A 16,743-nucleotide genomic window follows, 5' to 3' on the forward strand; every position below is an offset into this window, starting at 1 on the left:
AAACACATTAACACACGGACAGGCTCACACATTAACACACGGACAGGCTCACACAAACACATTAACACACGGACAGGCTCACACAAACACATTAACACACGGACACGGACAGGATCACACAAACACATTAACACACGGACATGGACAGGCTCACACCAACACATTAACACACGGACAGGCTCACACAAACACATTAACACACGGACAGGCTCACACAAACACATTAACACACGGACAGGCTCACACAGACACATTAACACACGGACAGGCTCACACAGACACATTAACACACGGACAGGCTCACATTAACACACGGACAGGCTCACACCAACACATTAACACACGGACAGGCTCACACAAACACATTAACACACGGACACGGACAGGCTCACACAGACACATTAACACACGGACAGGCTCACATTAACACACGGACAGGCTCACACCAACACATTAACACACGGACAGGCTCACACAAACACATTAACACACGGAGCAGGTCTCCCCCTACTCCTACATCATCCTACCCTATCCCCTGCTGCAGGTCTCCCCCTACTCCTACATCATCCTACCCTACCCCCTGCTGCAGGTCTCCCCCTACTCCTACATCATCCTACCCTACCCCCTGCTGCAGGTCTCCCCCTACTCCTACAGTATACTGACTCCCCTTACCACATGTCTCCCCCTACTCCTACATCATCCTACCCTACCCCCTGCTGCAGGTCTCCCCCTACTCCTACATCATCCTACCCTACCCCCTGCTGCAGGTCTCCCCCTACTCCTACATCATCCTACCCTACCCCCTGCTGCAGGTCTCCCCCTACTCCTACATCATCCTACCCTACCCCCTGCTGCAGGTCTCCCCCTACTCCTACACCATCCTACCCTACCCCCTGCTGCAGGTCTCCCCCTACTCCTACATCATCCTACCCTACCCCCTGCTGCAGGTCTCCCCCTACTCCTACATCATCCTACCCTACCCCCTGCTGCAGGTCTCCCCCTACTCCTACATCATCCTACCCTACCCCCTGCTGCAGGTCTCCCCCTACTCCTACATCATCCTACCCTACCCTCTGCTGCAGGTCTCCCCCTACTCCTACATCATCCTACCCTACCCCCTGCTGCAGGTCTCCCCCTACTCCTACATCATCCTACCCTACCCCCTGCTGCAGGTCTCCCCCTACTCCTACAGTATACTGACTCCCCTTACCACATGTCTCCCCCTACTCCTACATCATCCTACCCTACCCCCTGCTGCAGGTCTCCCCCTACTCCTACACCATCCTACCCTACCCCCTGCTGCAGGTCTCCCCCTACTCCTACATCATCCTACCCTACCCCCTGCTGCAGGTCTCCCCCTACTCCTACATCATCCTACCCTACCCCCTGCTGCAGGTCTCCCCCTACTCCTACATCATCCTACCCTACCCCCTGCTGCAGGTCTCCCCCTACTCCTACATCATCCTACCCTACCCTCTGCTGCAGGTCTCCCCCTACTCCTACATCATCCTACCCTACCCCCTGCTGCAGGTCTCCCCCTACTCCTACATCATCCTACCCTACCCCCTGCTGCAGGTCTCCCCCTACTCCTACAGTATACTGACTCCCCTTACCACATGTCTCCCCCTACTCCTACATCATCCTACCCTACCCCCTGCTGCAGGTCTCCCCCTACTCCTACATCATCCTACCCTACCCCCTGCTGCAGGTCTCCCCCTACTCCTACATCATCCTACCCTACCCCCTGCTGCAGGTCTCCCCCTACTCCTACATCATCCTACCCTACCCCCTGCTGCAGGTCTCCCCCTACTCCTACACCATCCTACCCTACCCCCTGCTGCAGGTCTCCCCCTACTCCTACATCATCCTACCCTACCCCCTGCTGCAGGTCTCCCCCTACTCCTACATCATCCTACCCTACCCCCTGCTGCAGGTCTCCCCCTACTCCTACATCATCCTACCCTACCCCCTGCTGCAGGTCTCCCCCTACTCCTACATCATCCTACCCTACCCTCTGCTGCAGGTCTCCCCCTACTCCTACATCATCCTACCCTACCCCCTGCTGCAGGTCTCCCCCTACTCCTACATCATCCTACCCTACCCCCTGCTGCAGGTCTCCCCCTACTCCTACAGTATACTGACTCCCCTTACCACATGTCTCCCCCTACTCCTACATCATCCTACCCTACCCCCTGCTGCAGGTCTCCCCCTACTCCTACACCATCCTACCCTACCCCCTGCTGCAGGTCTCCCCCTACTCCTACATCATCCTACCCTACCCCCTGCTGCAGGTCTCCCCCTACTCCTACATCATCCTACCCTACCCCCTGCTGCAGGTCTCCCCCTACTCCTACATCATCCTACCCTACCCCCTGCTGCAGGTCTCCCCCTACTCCTACATCATCCTACCCTACCCTCTGCTGCAGGTCTCCCCCTACTCCTACATCATCCTACCCTACCCCCTGCTGCAGGTCTCCCCCTACTCCTACATCATCCTACCCTACCCCCTGCTGCAGGTCTCCCCCTACTCCTACAGTATACTGACTCCCCTTACCACATGTCTCCCCCTACTCCTACATCATCCTACCCTACCCCCTGCTGCAGGTCTCCCCCTACTCCTACATCATCCTACCCTACCCCCTGCTGCAGGTCTCCCCCTACTCCTACATCATCCTACCCTACCCCCTGCTGCAGGTCTCCCCCTACTCCTACATCATCCTACCCTACCCCCTGCTGCAGGTCTCCCCCTACTCCTACATCATCCTACCCTACCCCCTGCTGCAGGTCTCCCCCTACTCCTACATCATCCTACCCTACCCCCTGTTGCAGGTCTCCCCCTACTCCTACATCATCCTACCCTACCCCCTGCTGCAGGTCTCCCCCTACTCCTACATCATCCTACCCTACCCCCTGCTGCAGGTCTCCCCCTACTCCTACATCATCCTTCTATCTGTTCTAGTTCTACACTGCGACCCCTGACCGCTGACCTGGTTGCAGACAGGTGTGTTGTCGTTGGCGTCCATCACAGTGACCTCCACAGCCGTGCGGGTGATGTAGAGGCCGTCGCTAGCGGTGATGTTGAGCAGATAGAAGTCCTGTTTTTCCCTGTCCAGCTGACCGCGCACCACCACCGTCCATTCACCCTGGATCAGAGCTATCCTGAACACCCCCCCTGGGTTACCACCTGTAGTGAGAGGAGAGGTTAGACATTCACCCTGGACCAGAGCTATACTGAACACTCCCCCTGGGTTACCACCTGTAGTGGGAGGAGAGGTTAGACATTCACCCTGGACCAGAGCTATACTGAACACTCCCCCAAGGAGAGGTTAGACATTCACCCTGGACCAGAGCTATACTGAACACTCCCCCTGGGTTACCACCTGTAGTGAGAGGAGAGGTTAGACATTCACCCTGGACCAGAGCTATACTGAACACTCCCCCTGGGTTACCACCTGTAGTGAGAGGAGAGGTTAGACATTCACACAGACACACACACAAAATCAGCTGTCTCCATCGTCCTTGGTGCTTGGTACTGATTAACTAACTAACTAACTTGGTACCTAACTAACTAACTAACTAACTAGCCAACATACTAACTAAATAACTAAGTAACTAACTAACCAAATACTAACTAGGTAACTGACTAACTAACATACACTAACTAACCAACATACTAAACAAGCTAACTAACCAACATACTAACCAACATATTAACTAGCTAACTAACACACTAACGAACTAACTAACTAACTAACTAACTAACTAACTAACCAACACACTAACTATCCAAAATACAAACTAACAAACATACTAACTAGCTAACTAAGCAACATAGTAAATCAATGACATACTAAATAGCTAACTAACTAACCAATATACTAACTAGATAACGAACATACTAACTAACTATCATACACTGAACAAGAATATAAACGCAACATGCAACAAAGATTTTACTAAGTTACAGTTCATAAAAGGAAATCAGTCAATTGAAATGCATTCATTAGGCCCTAATCTATGGATTTCACATGACTGGGAATACAGATATGCATCTGTTGGTCACAGATATTTAAAAAAAAGTAGGGGCGTGGATCAGAAAACCAGTCAGTATCTGGTGTGACCACCATTTGCCTCATGCAGCGTGACACATCTCCTTCACATACAGTTGATCAGGCTGTTGATTGTGGCCTGTGGAATGTTGTCCCACTCCTCTTCAATGGCTGTGCCAAGTTGCTGGATATTGGCGGGAACTGGAACACGATGTCGTACACGTCGATCCAGAGCATTCCAAACATGCTCAATGGGTGACATGTCTGGTGAGTATGCAGGCCATGGAAGAACTGGGACATTTTCAGCTTCCAGGAATTGTGTACAGATCCTTGTGACATGGGGCCGTGCATTATCATGCTGAAACATGAGGTGATGGCGGCGGATGAATGGCACGACAATGGGCCTCAGGATCTCGTCACGGTATTTCTGTGCATTCAAATCGCCATCGATAAAATGCAATTGTGTTTGTTGTCCGTAGCTTATGCCTGCCCGTACCATAACCCCACCACCACCATAGGGCACTCTGTTCACAACAGCAAACAGTTTGTGCAGAAATTCTTCGGTTGTGCAAACCCACAGTTTCATCAGCTGTCCGGGTGGCTGGTCTCAGACGACCCCGCAGGTGAATAAGCCGGATGTGGAGGTCCTGGGCTGGCGTGGTTACACCTGGTCTGGGGAGGTCCTGGGCTGACTTGGTTACACGTGGTCTGGGGAGGTCCTGGGCTGGCGTGGTTACACGTGGTCTGGGGAGGTCCTGGGCTGACTTGGTTACACGTGGTCTGGGGAGGTCCTGGGCTGGCGTGGTTACACGTGGTCTGCGGTTGTGAGGCCGGTTGGACTAACCAACATACTATACTAAATATCCAACATACTAACTAGCTTGCTACCTCTAACTAACTAACTAACTATCCAACATACCAACTAACCAACTAACTAAATAACTAACTAGGTAACTAACTAGCCAACATACTAACTAACCAACATACTAGCTAACCAACATACTAGCTAGTTAACTAACTAACTAGCAAACATACTAACTAACTAACCAGCTGATATACTAACCTGTGATGTGGTAGCTGACCAGTTTGTTTTGATCCGAGGTGTCTCCGTCCTTGGTGCTGAGGACAGACACCACCTCTCCTGGCGGGTCACTCTCTCTGACCGCGCCCCGGTAAAATTCCCTCTCGAACCGCGGAGGGTTGTCATTCACATCCGCTACAGACACCTGGAGAGGTACAGGAAGAGGCAGTAGAGTTATTACTAGAGTGTCTATGGGAGTATTCTTCATGCATTGATGTCAATGGGAGACAGTTGAAATTTGACTGAAGTGGGTGTTAGGGTTCACCCCTTACTGTTACTTACTGTTTTTCTCAATCACACACAAGGATTTTCCATAACAATGTTGTTGATTTTCAAAAGTCCACAATACACAGACTCTGTGGCCTTTTGCAAAAAAAAAAAGTTAATGCATTTTTAAAAAATGTAGTTTCCTTCTCAAAGAAAAAAAATCATCAAAACTATATTATACCGTCAAAATGATAACTACTTTAACAAAACGAACACAGGTGTCTGCAAAAAAGATTAACACAACCATAGTTGTTTATTGAGTCGAAGCAGAAAGTCAGTCTGTCTTTTCAATTCCCAGTAGATCAATAACATTTCTTTGCAGTAACTAAATCATGATGATCAAAATTGGAAATACAAATATCAAAAAGGTGCAGAGTAAATCAGAATAAATCAGAATAAATCAGAATAATGACTCTCCTTTTATTTATTTATTTTATATATTTCACCAAACAACTTCATACACATTAAATTTAATATTATTCCTGATTTAAAAAATATATTAAAAAAATTAACATTTGGTTATTGTGTGCAGGATTCATTCATCGGTATCATCACAATCCAATTGAATGTATTCAACACAAAGGTTGGCGTGCTCATAGTTTTTGTAGACTTTCCATTGGTGCACAGAAACACTATCCACAACAGAAATAAGGCAAGGGTGAATTCAATGGTGGAACACAACTGATATAAATGCATAGGCCTCAATCCACACCAAAGCAATGTTTTATAGTGGAAGGTCACAAAGTAACCCAAAGTTACTTAGAAGTTCTCTGCATCTCTGCATATCCTCAATATTGTAAAAAAAATCATACACATTTTGGCCTAGATCTTTCCCTATATTTACTGATTGCACACACTGATGAAAACAATGTGTTAATATTCTGTGGGGGGGAAAAAAAAACTATTGAATTTTGCATTCACTGATGACAGTTGTATTTAAAGTTTTGCAAAGGGGCAGGGGGGGGGGTCTAAGATATTCAATCCAGTTACAAAGTGTCACGATCGTCGTATTGAATAGACCAAGTGTCACGGATTCTGCCGAGACTGCTCCTCCTCCTGGTTCGGGCAGGCTTCGGCGTTCGCCGTCCCCGGAGTACTAGCTGCCACCGCTCTATGTTTCTTGGTGTGATTGCTTTCGTCTGTCTTTTACACCTGTGTCCATTTGTGTGTTGATTGCTTGTCCTATAAGTTCCTTGTTTTGCTTAGGCTAGATTGTGTGTTGTTTTTTGCCTGTCCGTTGTGCTGCGTGTTTTGTTCCTGTTTTCGTGTCATTTTGTTTTACGCACTGTTTGCGTATTTACTCGCCTCTGTTTGTTGTTGAGGCCGTTCTCTGTATTTTGCCATTTGGATTACTTCAGTAAACTTTGTTGGACTAGCTTCCTGCGCCTGACTTCCACACACCATACACCTCAGCCCTTGACACCAAGGCGCAGCGTGATGAACGAACATGGTTAACTTTATTATCTTTAGTGATAATAGACAACAATCAACAAAACAAGAAACGACTCGTGAAGTCCACGGTAGCAATGACCAACACGGAACAAAAACCCACAAACACAAAGGGAAAACAGACAGTTTAAATATGGCTCCCAATCAGAGACAACCAACGACAGCTGACACTCGTTGCCTCTGATTGGGAGTCACTCTAGCCAACATAGAAATAAACACAACAGAAATGAACACACCCTGGCTCAACATATAGAGTCCCAGAGCCAGGGTGTGACAGTACCCCCCCCTAAAGGCGCGGACTGCGACCGCGCCTCAACTTGAACAAAACAGGGGAGGGCTGGGTGGGCATACCTCCTCGGCGGCGGTTCTGGCTCCGGCCTTGCCACCCACCCTCCAATAAACCCCCCATAGCGCCCCTGGTCCAGTCTGGCCCCGCTGGCTGGAGCTGAACTGGACGTAGCAGGAGCGGTTAGCTTCAGCTCCGTATTGGAGCAGTTGACCGGTACCTTCCCAGGCACCGGTGACCCAGGCACGGGTTGTGCTGGACTGACGACGCGCACCCCTGGCTTGGTGCGTGGAGGAGGAACGGGCCTTACCAGGCTGACGACGCGCACCCCTGGCTTGGTGCGTGGAGGAGGAACGGGCCTTACCAGGCTGACGACTCGCACCCCTGGCTTGGTGCGTGGAGGAGGGACGGGCCTTACCAGGCTGACGACTCGCACCCCTGGCTTGGTGCGAGTGGCAGGAACAGGCCGGGCCGGGCTGGCGACGCGCACCGTATACTTGGTGCGAGTGGCAGGAACAGGCCGGGCCGGGCTGGCGACGCGCACCGTATACTTGGTGCGAGTGGCAGGAACAGGCCGGGCCGGGCTGGTGACGCGCACCGTATACTTGGTGCGAGTGGCAGGAACAGGCCGGGCCGGGCTGGCGACGCGCACCGTATACTTGGTGCGAGTGGCAGGAACAGGCCGGGCCGGGCTGGCGACGCGCACCGTATACTTGGTGCGAGTGGCAGGAACAGGCCGGGCCGGGCTGGTGACGCGCACCGTATACTTGGTGCGAGTGGCAGGAACAGGCCGGGCCGGGCTGGCGACGCGCACCGTATACTTGGTGCGAGTGGCAGGAACAGGCCGGGCCGGGCTGGCGACGCGCACCGTATACTTGGTGCGTGGAGCAGGGACAGGCCGGGCTGGGCTGTCGACGCACACCGTAGGCTTGGTGCGTGGAGCAGGGACTGGCCGGACTGGGCTGGCGACGCACACCGTAGGCTTGGTGCGTGGAGCAGGGACAGGCCGGACCGGGCTGGCGACGCACACTGTAGGCTTGGTGCGTGGAGCAGGGACTAGTCGGACTGGGCTGGCGACGCACACCGTAGGCTTGGTGCGTGGAGCAGGGACAGGCCGAACCGGGCTGGCGACGCACACCGTAGGCTTGGTGCATGGAGCAGGGACAGGCCGAACCGGGCTGTGGAGACAGATAGGAGCCCTGGAGTGAAGAGCGGCCACAACCCGTCCTGGCTGAATGCCTACCCTCACACACTCTGTGTGAGGCATCCGCACAGGACGTACAGGGCGGTGTATCCGTAACCTGGTGGCCTCCAGAATCCGCCCCTTTTTTGCCTCCGTCAGCCCCGTCGTCCATGCCGTGTGCCCCCCCCTAAAAATGTTCTGGGGTTGCCTCTCGACCGCCCGACGACGACCCTGATCACGCCGTTGCTCCTCTCTACGGCGCGCCTCCACCGTCTCTTCTCCCGGCGCTTCCTCCCATGTCCAGCCCAAGAGCTGCCCCTGGACACGCTGCTTGGTCGTTGCATGGTGGGTTTTTCTGTCACGATCGTCGTATTGAATAGACCAAGGCGCAGCGTGATGAACGAACATGGTTAACTTTATTATCTTTAGTGATAATAGACAACAATCAACAAAACAAGAAACGACTCGTGAAGTCCACGGTAGCAATGACCAACACGGAACAAAAACCCACAAACACAAAGGGAAAACAGACAGTTTAAATATGGCTCCCAATCAGAGACAACCAACGACAGCTGACACTCGTTGCCTCTGATTGGGAGTCACTCTAGCCAACATAGAAATAAACACAACAGAAATGAACACACCCTGGCTCAACATATAGAGTCCCAGAGCCAGGGTGTGACACAAAGGCAAGAAAATGATCAGACATTCTGGAAATACATTTAAGCATTTGAACATTGTTGTTCCATTATAGTTCTGCTATAGACAGGTTGGTTGTTTAGCAACAGAACCGATATGTGTGCTACTCTGTGGTAAAACAGACAGGGTTGGTTTAGACTGTTGACATGTAAACTATACTTCGTCTCCATGTTTATTGAAAACATAAATACATTTTGCACAATGAGCACTTGATGTTTCAAATAAATCCTTAGCTAGCTAGAGAATTGTATCCATATTTGCAATGACATGAAAATCAGTCAAAACAAGACATGGTGTCAAGAACAAGATAGAACGAGCCACGTACGATTCCCCACATGGCAGCATCTTGTAATTGTTTTTAGCTATCTGGACATCCGGAAGCACAACAACACATGGATTTCTGCCCCATTGAAGTGTGCCCATCCTTTTGGGGACGTTGTCAGCTAACCTAGCTATAGGTACAGTACGTTTCAACACAGATCCCAAAAATGCTTGTACGCGATTGAGAAAAACTGTAACTAATTTCACACTCCCACACACCCACATCCTCCTATACACACACACACATAAACCCCCCCCCCCCCCCAACACACACACACACACTAATCAAATCAATTCAAATAAAAGTTTATTGGTCACATACACAGTTTAGCAGATGTTATAGCGGGTGCAGCGAAATGCTTATGCTTCTAGCTCCTAACAATGCAGTAAAATGTCTAACAGGTAGGGAAATAATCACTTTAAAAAACTACAAACAGAACAACAAGAAATCAAGAAATGTCGGAATGAATCTAATTAACAACCCAATAACAATGTAACAGTAATCCAATTAACAACCCCAATAGCACTGTAACAGTAATCCAATTAACAACCCCAATAGCGCTGTAACAGTAATCCAATTAACAACCCCAATAACACTGTAACAGTAATCCAATTAACAACCCCAATAACACTGTAACAGTAATCCAATTAACAACCCCAATAACAATGTAACAGTAATCCAATTAACAACCCCAATAGCATTGTAACAGTAATCCAATTAACAACCCCAATAGCATTGTAACAGTAATCCAATTAACAACCCCAATAACACTGTAACAGTAATCCAATTAACAACCCCAATAACACTGTAACAGTAATCCAATTAACAACCCCAATAACACTGTAACAGTAATCCAATTAACAACCCCAATAGCGCTGTAACAGTAATCCAATTAACAACCCCAATAACACTGTAACAGTAATCCAATTAACAACCCCAATAACAATGTAACAGTAATCCAATTAACAACCCCAATAACAATGTAACAGTAATCCAATTAACAACCCCAATAACACTGTAACAGTAATCCAATTAACAACCCCAATAACACTGTAACAGTAATCCAATTAACAACCCCAATAACACTGTAACAGTAATCAAATTAACAACCCCAATAACAATGTAACAGTAATCCAATTAACAACCCCAATAGCATTGTAACAGTAATCCAATTAACAACCCCAATAACACTGTAACAGTAATCCAATTAACAACCCCAATAACACTGTAACAGTAATCCAATTAACAACCCCAATAGCATTGTAACAGTAATCCAATTAACAACCCCAATAACACTGTAACAGTAATCCAATTATCAACCCCAATAACACTGTAACAGTAATCCAATTAACAACCCCAATAACACTGTAACAGTAATCCAATTAACAACCCCAATAGCGCTGTAACAGTAATCCAATTAACAACCCCAATAAAACTGTAACAGTAATCCAATTAACAACCCCAATAACACTGTAACAGTAATCCAATTAACAACCCCAATAACACTGTAACAGTAATCCAATTAACAACCCCAATAGCGCTGTAACAGTAATCCAATTAACAACCCCAATAGCGCTGTAACAGTAATCCAATTAACAACACCAATAGCACTGTAACAGTAATCCAAATGCAATCTATACGTATCTACACCGGATGAATTTACACAAGATATACTAGGAGTGATATGTACAGCAGTAGATATATTACAGTGAGCTATTTCCAGAATCCAGTACATAATAAAGTGTGCAGAGCTGTCATCAAGGCAAAGGGTGGCTATTTGAAGAATATAAAATATAAAATATATTTTGATTTGTTTAACACTTTTTTGGTTACTACATGATTCCATATGTGTTATTTCATAGTTGTGATGTCTTCACTATTATTCTACAATGTAGAAAATAGTAAAAATAAAGAAAAACCCTGGAATGAGTAGGTGTGTCCAACCTTTTGACTGGTACTGTATGTGAATGGTGTGTATAGACAGTATGGACAGTATATGAATAGAAAAGGTGTGGACAGCAGTAGTTATATAGGATGAACCATGACTAGAATACAGTATATACATATGAAGTGGACAGCAGTAGTTATATAGGATGAACCATGACTAGAATACAGTATATACATATGAAGTGGACGGCAGTAGTTATATAGGATGAACCATGACTAGAATACAGTATATACATATGGAGTGGACGGCAGTAGTTATATAGGATGAACCATGACTAGAATACAGTATATACATATGGAGTGGACGGCAGTAGTTATATAGGATGAACCATGACTAGAATACAGTATATACATATCAAGTGGGTAAAACCGTATGTAAAAATTATTAAAGTGCCCAGTGTTCAATGACTCTGTGTACATAAGGCAGCGGTCTCTAAGGTGCAGGGTAGAGAACCGGGTGGTTGCCGGCTATTGGTGACTATTTAACAGTCTGATGGCCTGGAGATAGAAGCTGTTTCTCAGTCTCTAGGTCCCAAATTTGATGCACCTGTACTGTCTCCGCCTTCTGGATGATAATGGGGTGAACAGGACGTGGCTCGGGTGGCTGAGGTCCTTGATGATCTTCTTGGCCTTCCAGTGACACTGTGTGCTGTAGGTGTCCTGGAGGGCGGGTAGTTTGCCCCCGGTGATGCGTTGAGCTGACCGCACCACCCTCTGGAGAGCCCTGCGGTTGCGGACGGTGCAGTTGCCGTACCAGGCGGTGATACAGCCCGACAGGATGCTCTCAATGGTGCATCTGTAGAAGTTCATGAGGGTTTTAGGGGCCAAGCCAAATTTCTTCAGCCTCCTGAGGTTGAAGAGGCGCTGTTGTGCCGTCTTCACCACACTGTCTGTGTGAAGGGACCATTTCAGGTCGTCAGTGATGTGCACGCCGAGGAACGCTTTTGACCCTCCCCACTGCGGCCCCGTCGATGTGGATGGGGGGCGTGTTCTCTCTGCTATCTCCTGTAGTCCATGATAAACTTCTTAATTTTGTTGACATTGATTGAGAGGTTATTTTCCTGGCACTCACCTCCTCCCTGTAGGCTGTCTCATCATAACTAAACTGAGTTGGAGGCGTGCGTGGCTTCGCAGCCATGGGTGAACAGGGGGTACAGGAGGGGGCTGAGCACGCACCCCTGTGGGGCCCCTGTGTTGAGGATCAGCGTGGTGGAGGTGTTGTTGCTTACCGTCAACCCTTTGGGTCAACCCGTCACGAAGTCCAGGACCCAGTTGCACAGAGAAGGGTTCAGACCCAGGCAACTGAGCATAGTGATGAGCTTGGAGGGCACTATGGTGATGAAGGCTGAGCTGTAGTCGATCGACAGCATTCTTACATAGGTTTACGTCTTGTCCAGGTGGGATAGGGCAGTGTGCAGTCCGATGGAGATTGCGTCGGCCGTGGATCTGTTGGGGCGGTATGCAAATTGTAGTGGGTCCAGGGTGTCGGGTAAGATTTGTATTTTTTACAGATCCCTATTAGGCAGTAGCTACTCTTCCTGGGGTCCAACCACAATTTGTATACAATAAAACAATACATAACACAACACCTTATTAGACACTACTCTACCATAACATATTTACAATACAAAATCAATAATACAGCAAAATAACTATATTAAAATGTGTGTGTGTAGAGTGCGTGTGTTAGCATGTGTTTGCGAATGCTGTGTGTCTCTTCACAGTCCGCGCTGTTCCATAAGGTGTAGTTTTAGCTGTTTTTTAAATCTGATTTTACTGCTTGACTGAGTTACCTGATGTGGAATAGAGTTCCATGTAGTCATGGCTCTATGTAGTACTGTGCGCCTCCCATAGTCTGTTCTGGACTTGGGGACTGTGAAGAGACCTCTGGTGGCATGTCTTGTGGGGTATGCATGGGTGTCCGAGCTGTGTGCCAGCATACCAAAAAACCAGCTCGGTACATTCAGCTTGTCGACACCTCTCACAAAAACAAGCAGTGATGACGTCAATCTCTCTTCCACTCTAAGCCAGGAGAGACTGACATGCATGTCATCAATGTTAGCTCTCCGTGTACATTTAAGGGCCAGCTGTGCTGCCCTGTTCTGAGACAACTGTAATTTTCTCACGTCCCTCCTTATGGCACCTGACCACACTACTGAACAGTTGTCTCCGTGAGACAAAACTAGGGCCTGATCTGGTCAAACACCATTTTTTTCAATAGTTTACTGGTAACAGGCTAATTGGTCGGCTATTTGAGCTAGTAAAGGGGGCTTTTCTATTCTTAGGTAAGATAGAGGTGATATGGTCCTGAACTAGCTTCTCAAAGCACTTCATGATGACAGAAGCAAGTGCTACGGGGCGATAGTAATTTAGTTCAGTTACCTTTGCTTTCTTGGGTACAGGGACAATGGTGGACATCTTGAAGCAAGTGGGGACAACAGACTGGGATAGTGAGAGATTGAATATGTCTGTAAACACTCCAGCCAGATGATCTGCGCATGCTCTGAGGACACGGCTTGGGATGCCGTGCGAGGGTTAACGCGCTTAAACGTCATAAGTGGCGGGGGCCCACGTCGGCAGCTCAGTGTTGTTTTCCTCAAAGCGGGTGAAGGTGTTTAGCTTGTCCGGAAGGGGTCGGTGTCCGAGATGTGGCTGTATGGAGGGATTTCAGTGCCAACAGAAATTGTATTTGAATTGTATCATTTTGAATTTGCATTAGGATATAGAATTTTAATGTAATATTTTTTTATGTTTAATGCACAAATTGAATCATTTAATTAATAAATTGAACTTGTATTTCATGATTTGAAACTGAATTGAATTAATATTGTATTCAGTTTTTAAATTACATTTACATTTAATTGAATATTCAAATTCCATATGTATATTTTTATTTTCAATATGGTACATATTGCATTCATTGTCTCTGTATCAATTACAAACTGTAATTTCAAGTTAATAAAAGTTTCATATATTCAACTTCTCAGATGCATTCAGATTCAGTTTTTAAATTCAGATTCAAAACCAGAGACAACATCCTGGTACTTCGCCAGCCAGGAAAGGTAGAGGAGAACAGATAGAATCAAACTTCTGGCGGTTTCTGAAGCCACTGTGGCATGTTGAATTTATTTTCTTCCTATGAAGCTATTATAATTATGTTTCTGCAGATTAAGTTACAAATCTAATAATTTGGTAAAAATATATTTGAATGTGCATTTCACGATCTGACATAATAATGGTAGCCTACCTTTTGGGATTTACATAGGAAATTTGCAAATTTTTTCATGGTTCAAGGTAGATTTTTTTAGCATTTTGAACGAAGAGCCAAATGAGCAGTCTCTTTTACGTGAATGGAGCCAAATGAACCGGCTCACTGAAAATACTCGGAATGCCCATCACTAATTGGTTCTCCTCTTACCTTTCATGGCTGGCTAAGTACCAGAATGTTGCCTCTGGTTTTGAATCTGAATTTAGAGAACTGAATTTGAAAACTGAATCTGAATGCATCTTAGAAGTTGAATAAATGAAACTTTTGATCAAGTTTAAATGATAGTCTGTAAAACTTGATACACAGAAAATGAACGCAATATCTACCATTTTGAAACGGAATATTGAACTTGAATATTCAATTAAATTGAAATTGTATTTTAAAACTGAATGCAATAAATTTCTGATTCAAATCATGAAATACAAGTTCAATTTATGAATTCACTGATTAAAGTTGTGCATTACAAATAAACAAATATGACATTCTAAATCAATATCCTAATAAAAATTCACAATTGCAGAATTAAAATACAATATCTGTTGGCACTAACATCCGTGATTGTCTGGAGTCCCTGCCACATGTTTGAGCCGTTGAATTAAGACACCACTTTGTCTTTATCCTGACGTTTTTCCACTTTGATTGCCTTACGGAGGTCATAGTTGGTCTGTGTCACAAATGCACGGAGGCTTGTTGTGCAATTAAACTAAACATATTTACTTCAAAGCAACATGTTAACAACTCATACAAAACTCACTTTTCCAATCCTCACGCCTTTACTGAACACGACAGTATGTTTGTACACGTCCATGTTCCCAGTCAGCTTGCCGTGGTTAAATGCGGTGGTTCGTGCTTTTCCGTTTTTTTTGCGCGAATGCTGCCATCTATCCAGCGTTTCTGGTTTGGATAAGTTCTAATCGTTACAGTAGGAACAACGTCCCCTGACGAACCCAGTCACCGAGTCCGTCTATACGTCAATATTATTCCCAGAGGCAACCCGGAACATATCCCAGTCCGTTTGATCAAAACAATCTTGAAGTATAGATTCCGACTGATCACACAAACGTTGAACAGTCCTTACCAAGGGTGCTTCCTGCTTAAGTTTCTGCCCTATAGGTGGGGAGGACCAGGATAGAGGCGTGGTCAGATTTCCCGAAAAGGGAAGGCGGGGGAGGGCCTTGTAGCCGTCCCAAAGGGGAAAGTAGCAATGGTCAAGAACGCTCTTGCCGCGAGTAGCAAAGGATGTGTTGATAGAAGTTTCCGGAGAAGTTTCAGATTTCCTTTATTAAAGTCCCCCAGCTACAATAAATGCGGCCTCAGAATATGCGGTTTCCAGTTTGCAAAAAAGTCCAGTGTAGTTCCGCCGTCGCGGTGTCAGCTTGTGGGGGAATGTACACGGCTGTGACTATAACCAAAGAAAACTATCTCGGTGAGGTATTCAGATCGGGAGAACAGAAGGACTTGACACCATGAGTTGTTCATCCCTCCACCTCTTTGTTTCCGGAGAGTTCTTTGTTCCTGTCCGAGCGATGGACGGAGAACCCTACTGGTTTTATGGACGGGGACAATATATCAGGAGAGAGAGTCATGATTCCGTAAAAACAGAGTATGTTACAGTCCCTGACTGAAGGAGATCCTCGCTCCGAGCTGGTCTACTTCATTGTCCAGTCAACGTCAGTGAGCGAGTCCTGACTAAGATCCCACTTCTCCACTCCTCCTTCCTCTTCTCCGGCAACAACATTTTGGAGTATCACCTGGGATGTACTAGAAACCTCCTGGGATGTACTAGAAACCTCCTGGGATGTACTAGAAACCTCATGGGATGTACTAGAAACCTCCTGGGATGTACTAGAAACCTCATGGGATGTACTAGAAACCTACTGGGATGTACTAGAAACCTCCTGGGATGTACTAGAAACCTCCTGGGATGTACTAGAAACCTCCTGGGATGTACTAGAAACCTCCTGGGATGTACTAGAAACCTCCTGGGATGTACTAGAAACCTCCTGAACAAATCATGTAAGAAATAACACACACATACACTAACCCCCCCCTACACAGATACACTAACCCCCCCCTACACACATACACTAACCCCCCCCTACACAGATACACTAACCCCCCCCCCCCTACACACATACACTAACCCCCCCCTACACACATACACTAACCCCCCCCCCTACACACATACATTA

At 46.9% G+C, this 16,743-nt stretch overlaps 1 protein-coding gene across 1 annotated transcript in view; it reads right to left on the reverse strand.

Moving 5' to 3' along the window:
- Window positions 1-16,743, reverse strand: part of LOC311099906 (protocadherin Fat 3-like) — a gene marked incomplete at both ends in the record, with an annotated part of 292,315 nt that overhangs the window by 97,163 nt on the left and 178,409 nt on the right. Inside the window, 2 exons of the mRNA XM_084140624.1 lie at window positions 2,988-3,184; window positions 5,113-5,275. Coding sequence (XP_083996750.1) covers window positions 2,988-3,184; window positions 5,113-5,275 — 360 coding nt within the window. The remainder of the gene's footprint in view (window positions 1-2,987; window positions 3,185-5,112; window positions 5,276-16,743) is intronic.

Source organism: Coregonus lavaretus (genome assembly GCF_964263955.1).
Source record: "Coregonus lavaretus genome assembly, chromosome: 24".
NCBI classification, from domain to species: Eukaryota; Metazoa; Chordata; class Actinopteri; order Salmoniformes; family Salmonidae; genus Coregonus; species Coregonus lavaretus.